We start from the raw sequence: 17,567 nt of genomic DNA, 5'->3' as shown, positions 1-17,567 counted from the left end.
AAATAACCAAAAAGAAAAACAAAGAAGAGAAATAGATCACTACAAGAGGGTATGTCATATCGTGGCAGATTGGAAGGACGACAAAAAAAATGCTTTCAAAAGTTTTTTGCCCGATGGATCAACTAGTCGTGGGCTCGTGGCGCCTAGCAAAGCAGATGTATATACAAGAACGACACTTTGCAATGCCACCCTAGAGGATATAAACATGATGTATAGAAATGCCCTGATTTAAGACGTGTGGTATGTTTCATATTATTAGTTATGTTTCATATTATTAGTTTGTATCGTATATTTAAGGTAGTAATTGATATGTGTGTTTTTTCTTATTATGACATTGTATCCAATTGTATCCAATAATATAGAATTGATTATATTTTTTTTGCTTAATTTCTAAACTTGGTAACGAGAGAGAGAGGGACTTGTATTTTCATCCTTTATTTGGGAAACGAATGATTAGCCTGAATTCTCCAGAAATTATTTCAAAGAGTACACAAGAACATCCAGTCCTTGCGTCAAGATAGGTGGTAGTCCTAATTATACGGACAATTGGGAACACAATCATGGTAACTAGAGAGAGGTATTTGTTGGTCTATCTTAATCCAACACTGGCACCTTCACTCCTACTAGCTATACTGCTCTCTCCACAACCCTACCTTTTTTTTGAGGGTTTTGACCCTATCTACTTTGTTGGTATGGGACTAATCCTCAAACAAAGCTAGCTTGCGTTTGGTCCTGTTTATATTGGCTTATCACAGCACAGGAAGCCCAACCCATGGTGGGGATTCATATTTTACGCTTCGTGCATCAATTGGCAAGCGAGACGCATACCGCCGTTGCTATTTGGGCTTGGCCCATTTACATTTTAACTATTTTCGATCGCTTCACGTTAGTTAAAAATGGTTTCGCTAGCTTTTTTGCTTGTCTTTTGTTGTCGCTGGGAGAAAACTCCGGATTTATTATGTTAGCTCAAAATAATTGAGGAACCTAGAAAATGCTCATAGATTAAAAAAGTGCTCATAGATTTGAAAAATATTCATGGATTTTAAAAGTGTCAGTGAATATGGAAAATGTCACAAATTTAAAAAGTATTCTCACAATTGAAAAAAGTTGTTGAATTTGAAAGAAACGTTCCTCAATTGTAAAATTCATGAATATTGAAAAATGTTCATGAATATTGAAAAATGTTCATGAAGTTTTTAAAATATTGTGGATTTCAAAAATTCTTCAGGGGTTTAAATTTGTTAAAAATCAATATTCACAAAAATGTTTAGGAATTAAAGAAAACTCATGATTAAATTAAATATAAGATAAATAAAATAAAAAATGAGCACGAAAAATTAATTAGAAAAAGGTAAAAGCTGTGAAATGCCCCCCCAAAAAAAAAACCCAGCTTAGGTTCTAGAAGGTTCCTAAAACCGGTAACAGAGTGAATATGTGGCTAAGCCCATTTAGGGAACACGAATAGACGCCTATTGGGCTGTCGCGCTCGCCGACGCAACGCAGCGGCCAGCGCCTCTCTCCCAGTCACCCGCTTCGCTTCCCCAACTTCCCAAATTGCGAGCTCCGAGCCCGACCACCCTGCTCCGATCAGATCGCCGAGTCGCGCGCCGCCTCGCCCCGCCCCGCCCCGCTCCACTCCACTCCGTCAGGAGCCCCAGGTTCGGTTCGCTCCCCGCACTGAATTCGTGAGGCGATTTCGTCTCGTTACTGGACTATTTGTTCGGTTATTTCGTTAGTTCCCCGCTGTGCTTTGATCCGATTCGGCCCCGATGCATCTCCGGCCGAAACCAGGGCGTTTTCCCGGCGATTTTCGGGTACTCGGTGAGAATTTTTGGTTCTGTGTGCTGAGAGAAAATCAGAGCTAGGGTTTGTGTCGGAGATGCTTGATTCGGCAGCCTGAACGCGCTTCTGATTATTACCTGGTGAATGGATGCTGTTGCTGTGATATAGTTAGGACGGTAGTAGCGGTGTGATTGGTTAGTTCAGCATTTAATTTGTACTAGCATACACGTATTAAGATGAGAGCATAGAAATGCGTAGTTAAGTATTCCACGGCAGCCCATCGCACTGTAATAGGGGCACTACTGCAATGCTACTGGATTGAGCGAGGAGAAACGTCTCAGGCTTTCAGCCATTCCAATCAGATTTGGTTGGGTGTGACTTGGGACTTGTGAGCATTGCAATTCTGCAGGTGTACCAGGTAGTACAGTGCAGATTCGACATTTTCTGCAGCTGTGTTAGAATGAAACAGAATGCATCGATGCCAGATTGGTTGCTTCGATTCCGTTACTCCTGATACAATGCCATAGCGAAATTAGCATCTTGATCTCCATGTTTGATCCTGTAGGAGGTGCTGCAAGCAAGGGCCCGGTGTGTAGCCCATTGATTTTTTTTTTCTTCATTGTGTTATGGTAGATAGGTTGGTTTGCTGTTAGTGTGTGTTCTGTTCAAACTTCTACATCTTGATACAGATTCCGCATTTGAGTACTGGGTACAACTGTGTGGCCCTGTTGTTTCCTATATCATCTATCACGGTTTTACTTATTAAAAAATAATCTCACGCACATTTCACATGTCTTGATACTGTGCAGGAACTTCAGTGGACGATGCAAAGAAGAGGGGGCGGTAGAGGTGGTCTCTTTGGTTTCGGAGACCCTTTTGCTGGTTTCGGCGGCTTCGTTCCACCTGGGAACCTTATGCCCAGTTTCTTTGGTGGCTCAAGTCCCTTTGATGATCCTTTCCTTGCAAATCCGTTTGGTTCTATGGTTGGACCTACCCAGTTTGAGCAAAGATTTTTTAGTTCAAGCATGTTTGGGCCCCCCAGAGGTCTAATTGGAGGAGTGATGAATGCTGGAGGCTTCCAGCAGCAAGCTCCTGAACCAAGCAGGCCAAAAGGGCCAATTATCGAGGAGCTGTCTTCAGATGATGAGGATGATTCATATGCGAATGAAAACGATGACAAGAAGGCTAACCCTATGAAGCATCCAAGGATTAGCAGAGAGCCCTATGTGGAGGAGCCTGATGAAGTTCAAGGTTGGCTTATTTTATGCTGTTAATAGTGGTTTTAACAGTGGCATTTTACTTTTTTGGTCTTGCTTCAGCTTGTGATAGTATACATAATAACTATACAAATTCATCATTAGTTATTTTTTTCGCTGCTATCATATGGAGTTCATGCTAGCTGGTTTTGGTACCAGGCAGCCTACTCAACCGATATAGTGATGTTAAGGGTTTTATGGGTCCTTGCTCAGATGTGATTCTCCTTCATACATCGAAAGATTGTTGAGAATATGTGATTTCTGCATGCCATAAAGGTTGGCAAAACAGGTGAATAAGGGAGGATACTAATGTTAATAACTTTTGACAGATAATAAAAGACCTAAACATGAGCAAGTTGGGAGAGAGTATGCCAGAGCTGGCACATCATATCAACAGCCGCAGACATATATGTTTCAGAGCTCAACTGTTACATATGGTGGTTCAAATGGGGCTTGCTATATGTCTTCAACCACTAGGAGGAGTGGTGGAGATGGAGTAAGTTCCTCTTTGCAGTGTTGTTATTTGTTAATGTTCAAAGTTCTGGTGATGATTGTTTCTTCAATGTCTTGTAGCTTACAGTGGAAGAATGTAAGGAAGCGGACACAACTACTGGTAAAGCTACTCACAGGATCGCACGTGGCATTGGCAATAAGGTATTTGTTATTCGCAAACCAGGCATATGACTTTAGTTCTTTGGACTACACATGAGGTTATGATCGGAGCTATTATTCTGTTGCTGCAGGGTCATGCACTAACTAGAAAACTGGACGGTGATGGAAGAGTGAACACCATGCAAACTTTGCAGAACTTGAATGAAGGTTCTACTGTTTTATTGCCTTTTGTTACTGGCACCCATATTATGTCTGCGAGGCTGTTTCTGATTCTATTTTTTCTTCTCTTGTAGACGAGCTTGCTGGGTTTGAGGAATCATGGCAAAGAAATGCAGGGCAATGTCTGCCTGGTTTGGATCCCAGAGTAAACATGTTTAGCAGTGGTACACCCCCGCCCCTTCTCTGTCACTTATGCACATGATAAATGCTTTACATGGGATTACACACACTGACGTCAATCGACTAGTAGACCACCAAGCTGGACTCATCTGTCTAATATTCTATAGCGAGATCACACCATGATGCTCAGCTCATCTCAGCTGTACCTTGGTGTAATTCACTCCCTGACAAGCTTACCTGCCAATGTACCTGGGAAAGGATTCATTGCATAGATAGTACCTTGGGGGTTAAATACCAATATAGAGATCTTAACCACCATTGGTGGACCTAGCGTCCCTGTTAGCAGGCACACTTAAAGCTAGTGCATGCGCCATACCAGCGATTGTAATTGGTCAAACGTTGGTTAATTAGCATGCTAAGGCTGGTGCCATTTCTTGGGTTGGCGCGGCCGTGCCACTTCTTGGTCTGTGTCTGGTTGCTACACATCCCTTTTGGGTCTCCAGTTCTCCACGAGACCATGAGGGCAGGCAAACCTACAGATAGATCGATCAACTGATCGAAATCGATGCCCCATCCAGGCATCTGCCTACTCTTGGCTGGAAAAGATAGATGTGTATGCTTTTTTTTTGTCAACGTGCACACGGAAGAGTTAGTTGTGTATCAGTGCATGCGAAAAAAATTCGTCGTATTTACGGCTTGCCCAGGCCTTTGAAAAATTTCTAGGTCTGCCAATAACTACCGATATGCATTTGTTGTAATTGTGTCGTGTGTGGACTTGAGCACAAACTAATGTGAACATAGAGATCTGAACTCAGGGTTATCTTGTCTCAAGTGGACAATTTATGCATTTACCAGTCCGTAATAGAGCTGATGCCTTTCATTGGGCTTTCATTATTAGTATGGTCATGCATTCTTGTAGTCATGCTGTATTTTCCTGTACATGGGTAATTTGCAACTTGTTAATGACCTGGATTGCTGTTTCTCCGGTTACATGACTGAGTTCCAATCTGTTGGTAGCTTGAATTGCATGTCTATATTGTTTTCATGTTTGAGCTTAAATTACATGACTGAGTTCCAATCTGTTGGTTACGTTATCTTATATTCTTACAAATGTAGCAGGAACTTTTCACCCTGGCATCCGAGAAGAGAATGGAATGCCTGCACTTCCAGCACCCAGTGAAATGTTTGCGCTTCCAGCACCCGAACAATATCGTGGCTCCAGTTCCTCAAGGATGAAGAGGCGTCCCTTGAATGGTTCGTCACAGTATCGTTCCCATCCATGACTTCTTTTGGACTTCAGGCAGGATTATGATCACGGCTTGCAGAAAAAGAATATGATGTATGTATCTCTAGCTCGCCCCAGCTGTTCAGCAAGCTATGTTTACATTTTAGTCAGCTTAACTTATAAAGCTCCGTTGCTGTGGTTGAGAGAGATTTAGAACGTCTTACCTGCTACTGTTCCCATAAGTGTGGCTCCCCAATCATGAAAAATGTAGGCTCTGTTCGCAAGAATTAATCATACCTTCCGCAGAACGTTGTGATCTGTAAAACACTAAAACCAATGTCAGGCAAGGCTGCACTCCTGCACTCCTGTACTTTCTGACATGGCTCGTAACTGAGTTGCATCATACTGATTTTGAATATAAAGTGTTCAAAATTTCGCCAAAAATTAATTATGTGCATCTTCCTCGGTCATACAATAGGAAACTCAAATGCAAGGAAGTCAGACATTTCCAAGGGTGTTAGCGCACTAGTATTATTCGGATATGAAATATAGTGTAATTGGGATGGTAAAAAATAGTTCATTTTTACGGTTTTGCTATGTCTCAGTCAAGAATTTCTTATGTCTCGTCACCATAGTTTTTAAAAAACTGGATTGCTAACTCCCGGTTAGCCAGGAACTAAGTTAGAGCCCGATCAAACCAGTTTAGTTAGCCAACAAGAAACGTATGGGGCAGACTTCGCGTACGTCTCCTCTCCTCTCACATGCGATCAAGAAGACGGCTTCTGTTCCCGGCCGCCTTCTGTCCTGTCGGCGCCACCGATCGGCCCCTATTCTGTGGCCTTTGGGCCATGGATGCGGGGTGGATCTTGGTCTCCGTCGGCAGGAGGGCTCCGTTTTTTCGGTTTTAGGGTAGGTTTGGTGTGGCGGTGCTCAGATGGCAGCGGTGACGTCTTCTCCAATAAAGTTTCTCCGGCTTCAGCCCTATCTCGGCGGCGACGTCAAGAGTTTGTGGGAGTAGTGTGCTTCTCGAGGATTTCTGGCTGGGGGATCTCCGGATCTCCATGGAGCTTCATTGGCGGTTATTTCTTCTTCTTTGCCCCCATGACGGATGTAGTCTTCTTGATCCGTTTAGCGACTTCCCGTCCGAATCAGGGAGGAGCAACAGCAGCGGCGCACCGTTGACACGGTCTGGAGGTTGAAGATGAATGGCATCTCAAGATTTTTATTGTAATTATTATTTTTGTTGGGGGTGCTTTGTACTATTCCGTGTTTTTCTTAATGCCAAGGTTCTATTCGAAAAAAAAAACTTGACGATCGTTAGATTTGCATCGTGATTCGTGCATACGAGAATTACACATGGATTAGTAATTGCACATGCATGTACAATTGCATAATTTTGCCCTAGTTACACCGCATTACAGATGAAACAGATTGAACGGGAATTAAGCGAAAATTAGCCGCGTCTTTTAAAAAATGCAATTCATTGCCAGTTGCACTTTTCTGCTAGTAGCACTTTGCTCAGATGACTGAGAGTCAATTCACAAATCCTATTTTTACTTCCTTCAAATGTGGAATGCGTTGCTAAACTTAGCGACTGGTGCTCCACGTTTCCAGCCAAACCATGTCCACGCCACACCATCCCGCGCTTTGCTCTTGGCGCCATCTTGCACGCACGCATCGCATGCCATGGAAAATTCCCCATTGCTCTCCTCTCTCGTCTCCTTCGACCTCTGCTCCGCGAGCACCGGTCACCACCGATGTCGCTGGCGGAGGGGGTCCAGCTCAACAAGAGCCTCTTCTGCTTCGAGGCCGACACCGGCGCCACATCCTCCGGCGTCTTCGCCGGCGACGACCCCCTCAAGTTCTACTTCCCCCTCCTCCTCTACCACATATGCGTCGTCTTCATCCTCTCCCGCGCCATCCACGGCACCCTCCTCGGCCGTGCTGGCGTCCCTCTCGCCATCTCCCAGATCCTCGTACGTACATCCACGCCGACTTAGCTCGTGTTCATGCCATTGCTGTGCGCGATTGAGCTAGCGTTCGATTGATAGATTGATTGATTGGTTAATTACTAATTGCACAGATGGATCCATGCTATGTATAGGCCGGCGCGCTGTTGGGCCCATCGTTCCTGGGTCGTTTCTTCCCGAGCGTCGGCCAGATCTTCGCCACGCCGGAGGGATGGGTGCAGATCAACACGGTCGGCGGCTACGCCTTCACGCTCCACATCTTCACCGTCGGCGTCAAGACGGACCTCAGCATGATCGTCAAGTCCGGCAAGAAGGCCGTCGCCATCGCAATCTTCGGCACCGCCGCGCCGCACCTTGCTATGTACATCGCCGGCCTCGCGCTCAACGACTGCCTCCCCAAGGCATGGATCGACTCGTTCCTCCTCACCAACCTCACCTCCTGGTGGTCGCTCTCCGCCTTCATCGTCGTCTGCTGTACGCTCCACGACCTCAACCTCCTCTCCTCCAAGCTCGGCCGCCTCGCCATGTCCGCCGCCCTCATCGGCGACTTCGCCAACACCTTCTCCATCGCCGGAGTCACGTCCTACCTCCTAGCGTCCAGCCCCGAGGAGAAGCTCCAGCGGATAGGCTTTATGTCGTCCCTCTCCTTTTCCATCTTCATTGCGCTCATGGCGCTGGTGGCGCGGCCGACGATCCTGCGGCTGATCCGTGACGTGCCGGAGGGCGCGCTGCTCCCCGAGTCCCGCCTCGTCGCCGTGCTTCTCATCTCCCTCACGTGCAGCTTCGCCGGCGAGCTCCTCGGACTCCACGCCACGTACGGGCCATTCATGCTGGGGCTCATGCTCCCCGGTGGCGCCCCGCTCGGCGTGACGCTGGAGGAGCGGCTGGATCGGCTCGTCGTCGGCGTGCTGACGCCGCTGCTCTTCGCGCAGGGAGGGATGAGGATGAACGTCTACACGATCGCGGACTTCTACACCTGCGCCCTGCTCGAGGTGTTCCTCGTGGTGGGCATCGTCGCCAAGTTCGTCGCGTGCATCCTACCGTGCTTGTACTGCCACATACCGGTCCGGGAAGCCGTCGTCGTCGGCCTCATGATGAACTTCAAGGGCATCACTGAGTCGGTGTACGCCTCATCGTTCATGGACTCCAAAATACTTGACGACCAGGCATACGCGGCGTTCATGATCAATGTGCTTGTGATCGGCGCCGCCACGGCGTCGGCGGTCAAGTACATGTACCACCCGGAGGAGAAGTACGTGGCGTACCGGCGGCGCACGGTGCAGCACAAGAAGCTCGGCGAGGAGCTCCGGATGCTGGCGTGCGTCCACTCGCAGGTGGACGTGGGGCCGATGGTGGCGCTGCTCGACGCGGCCAGCCCGACGCCAGCGACGCCGCTCGCGCTGTACCTCCTCCACCTTGTCCCGCTCGCCGGGCTCACCAGTTCCGTGCTCCGTCACTTCAAGCACGGCGACCCGAACTGCGTCCCGACGGGGTCGACGGCCACCGAGTCGGAGCGCATCGTCAACGCCTTCCAGTTCTTCGTGGGCCAGCGGCCGCAGGGCTCCTCGTCGCTGCTGCCCTACGTGTGCGTCGCGCCCTACGCCACCATGCACAACGACGTGTGCGCCGTCGCGCTCGAGAAGCGGGCCATGCTCATCATCGTGCCGTTCCACAAGCGCCTAGCCATCGACGGCTCCATCGAGCCCACCTCGCCCAACGCCGGCGCCATCCAGGCCGCCAACTCCAACATACTCAACTACTCGCCCTGCTCGGTGGCTATCCTTGTCGACCGGGGCAGCCTCTCCGGCGTCGTCAGCGCCGCGTCCGCTGCCGCAGTCGATGGCGGGTTCCCACACCGCGTCGCCGTGTACTTTCTCGGCGGGCCGGACGACCGGGAGGCGATGGCGCTGGCGGCGCACATGGCGGAGGACGCGCCGATCGGCCTGACCGTGTTCCGGTTCTTGCTGCCGGTGGAGTGGCAGCAGCGGCTCAACCCCGAGGAGGACCAACTTGACGAGGAGGCGACGCAGGATTTCGTCCGGCGATGCGTGGACGAGCACCGGGTCTTGTACAGCGAGCACACGGTCGGCGGCTCCGACGAGATGGTGGATGTGATCCGCAACACGAGCCTGTCGTTCAACCTGCTGGTTGTCGGCCGGCGAGCGGAGAGCCTCGAGTCGCCGCTCACGGCCGGCATATCGGACTGGAGCGAGCATCTGGAGCTCGGCATCCTCGGGGACTTGCTCACGTCAACGGACTTTGGGTGCCGGGTGTCCACGCTGGTGGTGCAGCAGCAGACCAGGGCGGCAGCTGGTGAGTTGTGCCAGTCGCCGGAGAACCAAGAGAAGGCACAACACCCGCCAGATGGCCCCGTTTGAGAAACCATGCATGCAGCCTAATTCTTCTACTGTAGTTTTTTGTTTGTTTTCGGGTAGCCTAATTCTTCTAGGTTGATCACCTAATGCTCTGTAGCACTGTAAATTCGTGATGTGATGTAACATGTTGCAATCTTAGATCGCATTCGACAGAGATTCAGAAAAGAAATTCAGGTCGGCACACATTGCATCCTGATGTCACATTGGTTGAGACATGACTCGACAATCGCTTTCCTGATGCTTCGATGAGGTATTAGGGCATCTCCAACCGGGCGACCCATCCCGCACGCGCGTCCAGATGGGTTGATCCGGACAAAATCCCGGCCCAACGCGGCGACGCACCGCAAAAGCGGACGGCCACGGCGTCCGGAACGACGCAAACCCGGCCCAAATATTGGCTAGGTTTGCGTGGCCGCGGATGGCACGCGCCGTCCGCTCGCGTCCGCGTCGCCTCGTCTCCTTTGGGCCCACCTGGCGGTGACCCGGGAGGGTATTAAATGGGGACTGGAGGGGATCCGGAACTCCACCCGGTCCCCACTCCACTCCCGCAGCGAAACCGCCGCCATGGCCCCGAAGCGCGGTTTCGCTCCCGAGCCCACGACGACGAGGCGAGCAGCGGCCGCCGGCCTCCGCCGGCGCCGCGGCCATCGGCAGGAAACCGAGGCGGCCTCCACATCGGAGAGGCCGCCCGCGGCGGCGCGGCATTGCCGCAACCGCCGCCGCCGCCGCTCGAGCCGAAGCCCGAGTCCTCGGAGGAGGACCCGGACATCCGCGCCGCCAAGCTCATCTCGGCGGCGGAGGAGGAGGCCAACCGGCCGGACCTTCGAGATGCCATCCGTACCTCCGAGCCGGAGGAAGCGGCGCGGCCGGCGGAGGAGGAAGCGGAGCTCGGGTGCTCTACGCCCGGGCCCGTCGGCGCGACGGGACGAGGACGAAGCGGCGCGGCGGGAGGAGGCCGGGCGCCGCGCCGACGAGGAGCGCCGCGAGGAGCAGCGGCGGCAGGAGGCCAAGCGTCGCGCGGAGGAGCGGCGCCGCCGGAGGCCGTGCGCCGCGCCCGGCAGAGAGGCGGCAGCCGCCTCGTGGAGGAGGCGCCGCTATCCGCGCCGCCGCTACCTCGGGTCGCTCCGGACCCCCACTCGGCCTGGGAGGAGGCCCTGTGGTCTCCGTGGCCGGAGTCCCCGGCGCGGTCGAGCCACAACAGTGCCTCGCCGCCCGGGGACGTCGTCGACGACAACGACGACGGCGACTTTGCCCACAGGGGCTAGGCGGCGCACCGGCGGCCACCGCGCCGCCGACCAAACCCTACTAGAGGGTTTTTAGTTTAAATTTAAAAGCCATATAGGGCTTCTTTTGTCAGTTATTTGCCCAAAATAGGGCTATGTATAAATTTTGCCCAAAATAGGGCATATGTTTATGAAATATCGTTTAAAATTTCCATGTTTCGTTTCTTTTCGTATTTGTCCGATTATGCGGTGCGTCCGCGCGTTGGGCGCAGCGCGCGACCCAAACGGACACGCGGACGCGGGCCGCTGTCCGCGCGTCCGCTCGGCCACGCAAACGGAACGGACGCGCTGGGCCATCCGTTTGGGTCGCCCGGTTGGAGATGCCCTTACTGCTCTCGTGATTCAGCGATTTCCTGACCGTGGCAAGCGTTGGACAAATTTAAGATCCATTCGACACATTTTCTTCATCCGAAAAGGATGGGAGTTCAAAAGGTGTAGCGCCGTTGCACACGTCAGACAAGCATACAAACGGAGTTGTTTTACTACTGCTCCAACGAGATCGCCTCGGGGTTCATACCTATTGCTTCCAAGGACATCGTCATGATCCTAAATTGGAGGAAAAATAACCGTGGACACGACCGAAAAGCCTGCATGCATGATGAACACCATGTTGTAAATACATATGTACGAGCAATATGTTTTGGACCCAGCATATCTCCAAAAGATGAATCGATGGTGATCATTAGATGGCAAGTTCGACGAGGATGATGACGGCTCCTACATCGCTAGCTAGTTCTGGTTTCAAGTTGAGTTTCGTGGTTTCCATCATATTCACACACATATACCAATCACGAGGAGGAGTTGTAAGCTCAGATCCCGAGTTAAAGAGCACCACATGGATCTCCAAGGAGGAGGATCTTCACAGTCCTCTCCCAACACCTCATCCTACGATGGCCGAAGAAGGTTCAGCTCCCGAGGGCCGTGGGGCCTTAGTCATTGTCCTGGTCACATCAACGATCGAACAACCTAGGTCGTAAGGGTGATTTTTTTAAAGAAAAGAACGATACCTAGCATGGGTTACAAGCCGCAGGGAACATTTTGGTTACATATGTTAGAAACGCTTTGATGCCACATTCAAATGACAAGAAAGGAAGGCTTTTGGCCACCAACACGTACGCATGAGTACAAATTGGTGCGTGGGCTCGAACACAACTTGTGAAATAACGAGAGAGCTTATAAAGTTATCATAAGAGATAAGTACATGGGCGTAAGAGGTTTGTACATGGGCAGCGTACAAGTACACACAATCGGAGGGGTAGGTAGGGATAGTAATCACATATAGGCGCTCATAGGTCATATAACACACAAGTTCCCATTAAACACAATTGGGACATTGTTAAGTACTACCTCCATCCCCGGAAATTCGTTTCGGCTCTGGGGAGCAGATGCTCCCGCTCCGAGATTGGTCAGCAACTCCGTATTTGCTGTTGTATTTGGTCATGTCTGCCGAATATGGAACAGTGCTCATTGCTAACCGGCCGGTGACATTTATTTCGATTCAGTTGTTTAAGTTGTGTCGGCACAAATGGAGCAACTAGCGATCTGGACAAACGGACCACTGATGGACCGTGCAGTAACCTGCAATGAGACCAACAACTTACCACCACCGTTGTGTACAGAATCACAGTGCCCTGTACTGAATCAGCCCGTAGATGCTTCGTTCTTATTCAGAGTGCACTGTAGTATCAGCCGTCCCATCACCATCTCCGTTGCCGGCAGCAGCTATCGCCTGTACGATGCCCGCCACTGATGCATCCAGCTCTACCGATCCGGCATGGCTGCACGCGGCCTCTTCCGCCGCCGCATCACCATTTGAGGCAGAATCCTTGATTGCCACATTGCAATGACAGACAGAAATCGCCCCCCTCACAATCCGGGACAAAATTGACATCGCAGGTTTTAAACCGAGGGAAATCTCATTCAGTTACCTGCTGGCAGGTTCCATGGGGAAGTCCATAGCCGTCGCCGGTGGTGCTGCCACTAATAGCAGCTCCACCAGCGCTTCCAAATAGGCGCCAGCAGGAACGCTGGCACTGCCGTATAGGGGACACCATCATAGCATCCTCCATCTCGGAATGATATTCCCATATCGACGCCTCCCATACGGTAGCCCCCAAAAAATCATAGATGAAAAAATATTACAAAAAAATGAAATTCATACGACATTAGATAAGTTTTATACAAAAGTGACTCAAATTTGAACTAAAACTTTTAAAAAATAAACTAGTGGCGCTCCCGGAAGGCGCTGAAGTTGAGGTTGTCCGCGTCATCGCTGCTGCCGTCCTCGTCAGAGTCATCATCCTCCTCCTTTGGCGCTAGCGGCTCAGAAGGACCGGCGAAGTTAACAAAGATCTTGCCGTGGTCCATGGTGGACCACACCTCTGACTACCTCCGGTTGAGCATGATCTTCCGGTAGTCTTCCTCAACGGAGCGACGACGATGAGGTGCTGCCCCGGGAACTCCTCTGGGTTGTCGCCACCACAGAAGGCCGCCTGCACCTGCGCCTCCATCTCCCACCACTTCTTCTTCGCCGGCGGAGGTGGTGGCGAGTCCGCAACGTCCACCTTCTTTGGACGGCGGCGTTGAAGAGCCCCCGGCGTCCTCCGATCTGGAGCCAAATCTGTATGCCCCGGGCCGTAGTGGATGACGACGTTGCCCGAAGGAGGCGCATACGCGGCCTAGCACGTGCGGCCACCGGCGGTCGATGAGCCGGAGCGGGAGTGGCCTGATGCCATCGTCGTTGCCGGCGGCCTCTGTAGCGGAGACGCCTCTGGCGCCATGCTTTGCGCATTGGGTCGACGTCGTGAATGCGCGGCCGGTAGCCTTACTCCGCCAGCGTTGCATCGACGTCGCGGCCTAGCCACCAGTGTGCGGCCGACATCGCGGCCCGCCGAGCGCGCGAGCTTGATGTCGTTTTGGAAACGTCGCGACCACGCGGGGCTGTTCTCCGCTTTGGCCTGCTGGTTTCGCTCGACCGACGTCATGTGCGCCCGCCGCTCGGCCGGCGTCATGTCCGCCCGCCGCTCGGCGATGAGGGCACGCATCTCCGGTCTAGGCGCCGGCGGCACAGCGTAGCCGGCGTTGAAGAGGTGTCACCCGTGTGACAGCTTGAACTGCAGCGGCACCGGGATGCGCTGCCAGTAGAGGATGTCGTCCTTGTCGTAGCTCAGCTGCAACGACCGAAGTGCGCCGCCGCCGTTGTCGGCCTCGGCATTGTGAGCCATGGCAAGGTGTTGGTGTGGTGGTGGGTGTGTCGCGTGGCGCCTGAGAGAGTGGTGGCGGCGGCTAGGGTTGGACGATGGGGTAGAAGAGTAGCGCGTTGGTGGGGTTTTAAGTGCGGCGGCGGACGTGCATTGAAGGTGCGTGGGAAAGTGGATAGACGCCGCGTGGCAAGTCATCTCCTCGTCGCTACCACCGTCCTCAGCGATGCAATTGACGCCAACGACCTCCAGTCCGCGTTGTTTTTAATGCGATTCGTCGTCACCTGTCACTGCTACGGCGGCTCCACCCGCAAAAACCCTCGTGGCACGAGGCGCCTCACTTCACGCCCTTTGTGAAGGAACCGGCACGGATTACCAACGCTTCTATTGGACTCGACAACACGCCGACGCTTTTTAACACGCACCGGTGTGAGCTTAAAATTAGCGCCGGCCTCTAAATCACTATCGAGGCCGGCGATAAAGATACTCTAACTGTCGCGGGTGAAGATTCCGCCGACGCTCGCCCGGTCGCCTGCACTGCGCCCACGGCGCTTTTCTTACCTAACCGCCAGGCGAGTCGCTGGAATCAAGAACACGGAGAGCAGTCAACGTGCTTCTAGTGAGTTGTGGCCTCGTCCTGCCCTCCAGCCAGGAGGTCCAGGAACAACATTAATTTTTCACTGTGCAGATCCCTAACTCATGCGCCAGCCGATACTTACCTTCTGTACTATGGTCTAGGTAAAATCCATCACGACTTGTTCCGCGGGTCGGCGATTTACACAAAAATAACCCAAAAGTGGAAGAAAAGCACAGACTGACCCTCCGGCGAAATTATTTCACCAATCTAACCCTTTTGTGTGGCGCCCTTCCCACGGGCGCCACACGTGCCCATGTGGCTCCCCTCCTGCCGGCGCCACACACCCAGCCGACGTGGCCCCCTCGCCGCTGAGCTGGTGCACCCGTCCGACGTGGCAGCATGTGTGGCGCCCCTCCCAACGGCGCCACACATGCACTTGGAATCCCCCAAAACATACCGTGGGACAAATCCTCCGGGACTTAGCCGTTTTGCGAGGCTCGATGTGTGGCGCCGATGACACGGGCGCCACACTAGCCCGTGTGGCGTCGATGCCACGGGCGCCACACATCCACTTAAGTGTGGCGCCCGCGCCCGCGCCCAGCCCGACCCTCTCTTTCTCTTCTTTCTCTCCTCTCTTTCTCACCCCCAACCGCCGCCGCCGGCCGCCTCTCCGCCGCCCCCCACCAAATCCTCCACTGATTCTACAGATCTGGCCGGCCAAATCCATCCCCATACAATCCTCAAGGTATTCCCCTTCGTTCCCCTTCGATTCATCCAAGATTTGCTCCGGTTTAATTCGTTCCCCTTCGATTCATCCTAGATTGGAAATGTTGGTTATGTTTGAACCATAGATTTGTATGCATGTGTGTTGAACCATAGATTTGAACCATAGATTTGTTGAAACCATAGATTGTATGCATGTGTTTGAACCATAGATGTTAAATTTTGTTAGATTGTATGCATTGTATCCAAAGATGTTTGAAATGGCTATGTATGTGTTGAAATGGGTATGTAAGTGTTGAATGTATGTATCCTAGATTTGTGGAGGAACCCTAGGCATCAAATTTCATGAATGTGTATTTGTAGGAATAACTCATATGGTGTTCTATCCCTAGATATGAATGTATGTGTGTATGGAACCTTATGTATGTATGTGGTGAAAGACAAAACTGGAGCTTAGCAAATGCATTCTATTGTCTTACATATGTCTATTATGTGCCTAGGAATGGTATGTCTTACGAAATTCATATGTGTGATGTATTTGGATATGAACTCTCGTGTATTTGGATATTCTCATGTATGTGTTGCTCATTTTTGTTAGTGGAATGACTCATAACATGGTTGTGTAAACATGTAGGATGGTGTGGCTTCCGGATGAAGAGTACGACAGGGAGCACCGGGCTGTTCATATGACGGAGAGGGGAACGGATCTTCACCCTTTGAAGATTCGTTACCATGGCACACCGGATATACCTTATGACGAGAGGTACACGGAGTTCATCCGGCCTACCGGTCTTATGCCGTTCATATCCCTTGTAAGCCGTGGGGGGCCACACATGAACCCCTCGGCACTCACCGCCCTTGTCGACCGGTGGAGGCCGGAGACTCACACCTTCCACTTGAGGGCCGGCGAGATGGCCCCTACTCGCAGGATGTTTCCATGATCCTTGCACTACCTATTCGGGGCGAGCCACCGTGTATGAACACAGCTTCGATGGGTGGCGCCGGCAGATGGTGGGGCTTATTGGCGGGGCTCCTCCGCCGCCGTAAAATCCAAAGGAGAGAGTTCCCGCCGGCGCGTCTTTCTCTTGGATCGGAACTAACTTTGCGGAATGCCCCATAGAGGCCGACAAGGACACTCGGAGGACGTACGCCCGCGTGTACTTATGGTACATGATTTCCAGGACTCTCTTTCCTGACAGTGGGGGTAAGCTGGCCCATTGGTGTTGGCTGAAGGCGCTTACGGTGTTGGACGACCGGTGGAGTTGGGGAACAACGGCACTTGCCTACCTCTACCGGCAGGTGATGATTTGTTCTATGTACTATTTTCCTATAGTAGTGCGCTACACAAAGTAGTAACCAAATATCTTATGTACGCAGTTGGACGAAGCTTGTCGCAGGACTCGGGAGCAAGACCGGGAGCGGCGGTATTGGTGGATGCATGCTCCTACTTTCCGTATGGAGCCGGGACCGCCTATCGGTTGGGCGTCCCGTGGTACTCAACGAGACGCCATGGCCTCATTTCCCTCACTTTCCCGATCGGGAGCCCACTTGGGCATACCTTTGGGACAATGTCTCGGAGATGACGAGCGATCCAATGGTCATGTACAGAGCAGTACACCGCGGAGTTGGACACTCTTACCGCCGAGCAGGTAACCGATCACCGCGGAGTTGCAATCCTAGTTTTGATTGATTATACCGGCATCTACTAAATAATTGTATGCCGCAGGTGGAATGGGAGCCATATGGTAGCTACTACCGTATTGGCGCGGCGATGACCGACCTAAACCCCAAGTGCACGGAGGAGGCGCGGTTCCGGCGTATGCGCTGCCCACTCATATGCATGTGGCTTGTTGAACACCACCAGCCGCAAAGAGTGATGAGACAGCTTGGGCTGTATCGGAGTGCCCACCAATGTGGCAAGACACGGACAAGGCGCTTCACGGGTAAACTTCGGAATCATGCGATGGAAGATTCTTGATAGAAGAGGTACAAACTAACTTGTTGATTCTTGCGGGCTTGATAGGCAGCGGCAGAGGAAGATCACAAATTGGCCAGTCCATCATAGCGGCCACATCACGAGCGTTCCAACATCGCTTGGAAGCGGCACGGAATGCCGACCCCGAGCGGATTGTGCCTCACGACTTCACCGCTTTCAACAACTACCTCGAGTGGTTCCATCGAACACGCGTATCGAGTTAGTGAAGCGCGCGTATCGTGAAGAGATT

The 17,567-nt window shown here is 52.0% G+C and overlaps 2 protein-coding genes across 3 annotated transcripts; both read left to right on the top strand.

Annotated features, from left to right (window-relative positions):
• The first annotated feature begins 1,623 nt into the window (after positions 1-1,623).
• LOC124683213 lies at positions 1,624-5,568 on the top strand. 2 transcript variants are annotated; one of them, XM_047217772.1, is made up of 7 exons: positions 1,624-1,659; positions 2,592-3,033; positions 3,368-3,534; positions 3,612-3,692; positions 3,782-3,857; positions 3,944-4,033; positions 5,109-5,568. In XM_047217772.1, the coding sequence occupies exons 2-7, from the start codon at positions 2,607-2,609 to the stop codon at positions 5,270-5,272; spliced, it is 1,005 nt and encodes a 334-aa protein (XP_047073728.1). In that variant the 5' UTR covers positions 1,624-1,659; positions 2,592-2,606; the 3' UTR covers positions 5,273-5,568. The 2 variants fall into 2 exon arrangements, with proteins under 2 accessions (XP_047073728.1, XP_047073727.1); XM_047217771.1 differs by having other exon boundaries at positions 1,629-1,658; positions 5,106-5,568.
• Positions 5,569-6,971: 1,403 nt separating this feature from the next.
• Positions 6,972-9,562, top strand: LOC124655367 (cation/H(+) antiporter 15-like). Its single transcript, XM_047194276.1, has 2 exons — positions 6,972-7,190; positions 7,319-9,562. The coding sequence occupies exons 1-2, from the start codon at positions 6,972-6,974 to the stop codon at positions 9,560-9,562; spliced, it is 2,463 nt and encodes an 820-aa protein (XP_047050232.1).
• The last annotated feature ends 8,005 nt before the right edge of the window (positions 9,563-17,567 follow it).

Source organism: Lolium rigidum, chromosome 1 (assembly GCF_022539505.1).
Source record: "Lolium rigidum isolate FL_2022 chromosome 1, APGP_CSIRO_Lrig_0.1, whole genome shotgun sequence".
NCBI classification, from domain to species: domain Eukaryota; kingdom Viridiplantae; phylum Streptophyta; class Magnoliopsida; order Poales; family Poaceae; genus Lolium; species Lolium rigidum.
This window is presented reverse-complemented; position numbering and strand designations above follow the sequence as displayed.

What these genes read in the sequence shown, in the direction of transcription:
- LOC124683213 (XM_047217771.1), top strand. Translation starts at nt 2,607, where the DNA reads ATGCAAAGAAGAGGGGGCGGTAGAGGTGGTCTCTTTGGTTTCGGAGAC. An exon ending in GGAGGAGTGGTGGAGATGGA is followed by an intron (nt 3,535 to 3,611) that starts GTAAGTTCCTCT and finishes AATGTCTTGTAG; the next exon opens with CTTACAGTGGAAGAATGTAA. An exon ending in AGTAAACATGTTTAGCAGTG is followed by an intron (nt 4,034 to 5,105) that starts GTACACCCCCGC and finishes TTACAAATGTAG; the next exon opens with CAGGAACTTTTCACCCTGGC.
- LOC124655367 (XM_047194276.1), top strand. Translation starts at nt 6,972, where the DNA reads ATGTCGCTGGCGGAGGGGGTCCAGCTCAACAAGAGCCTCTTCTGCTTC. An exon ending in TCGCCATCTCCCAGATCCTC is followed by an intron (nt 7,191 to 7,318) that starts GTACGTACATCC and finishes TGCTATGTATAG; the next exon opens with GCCGGCGCGCTGTTGGGCCC.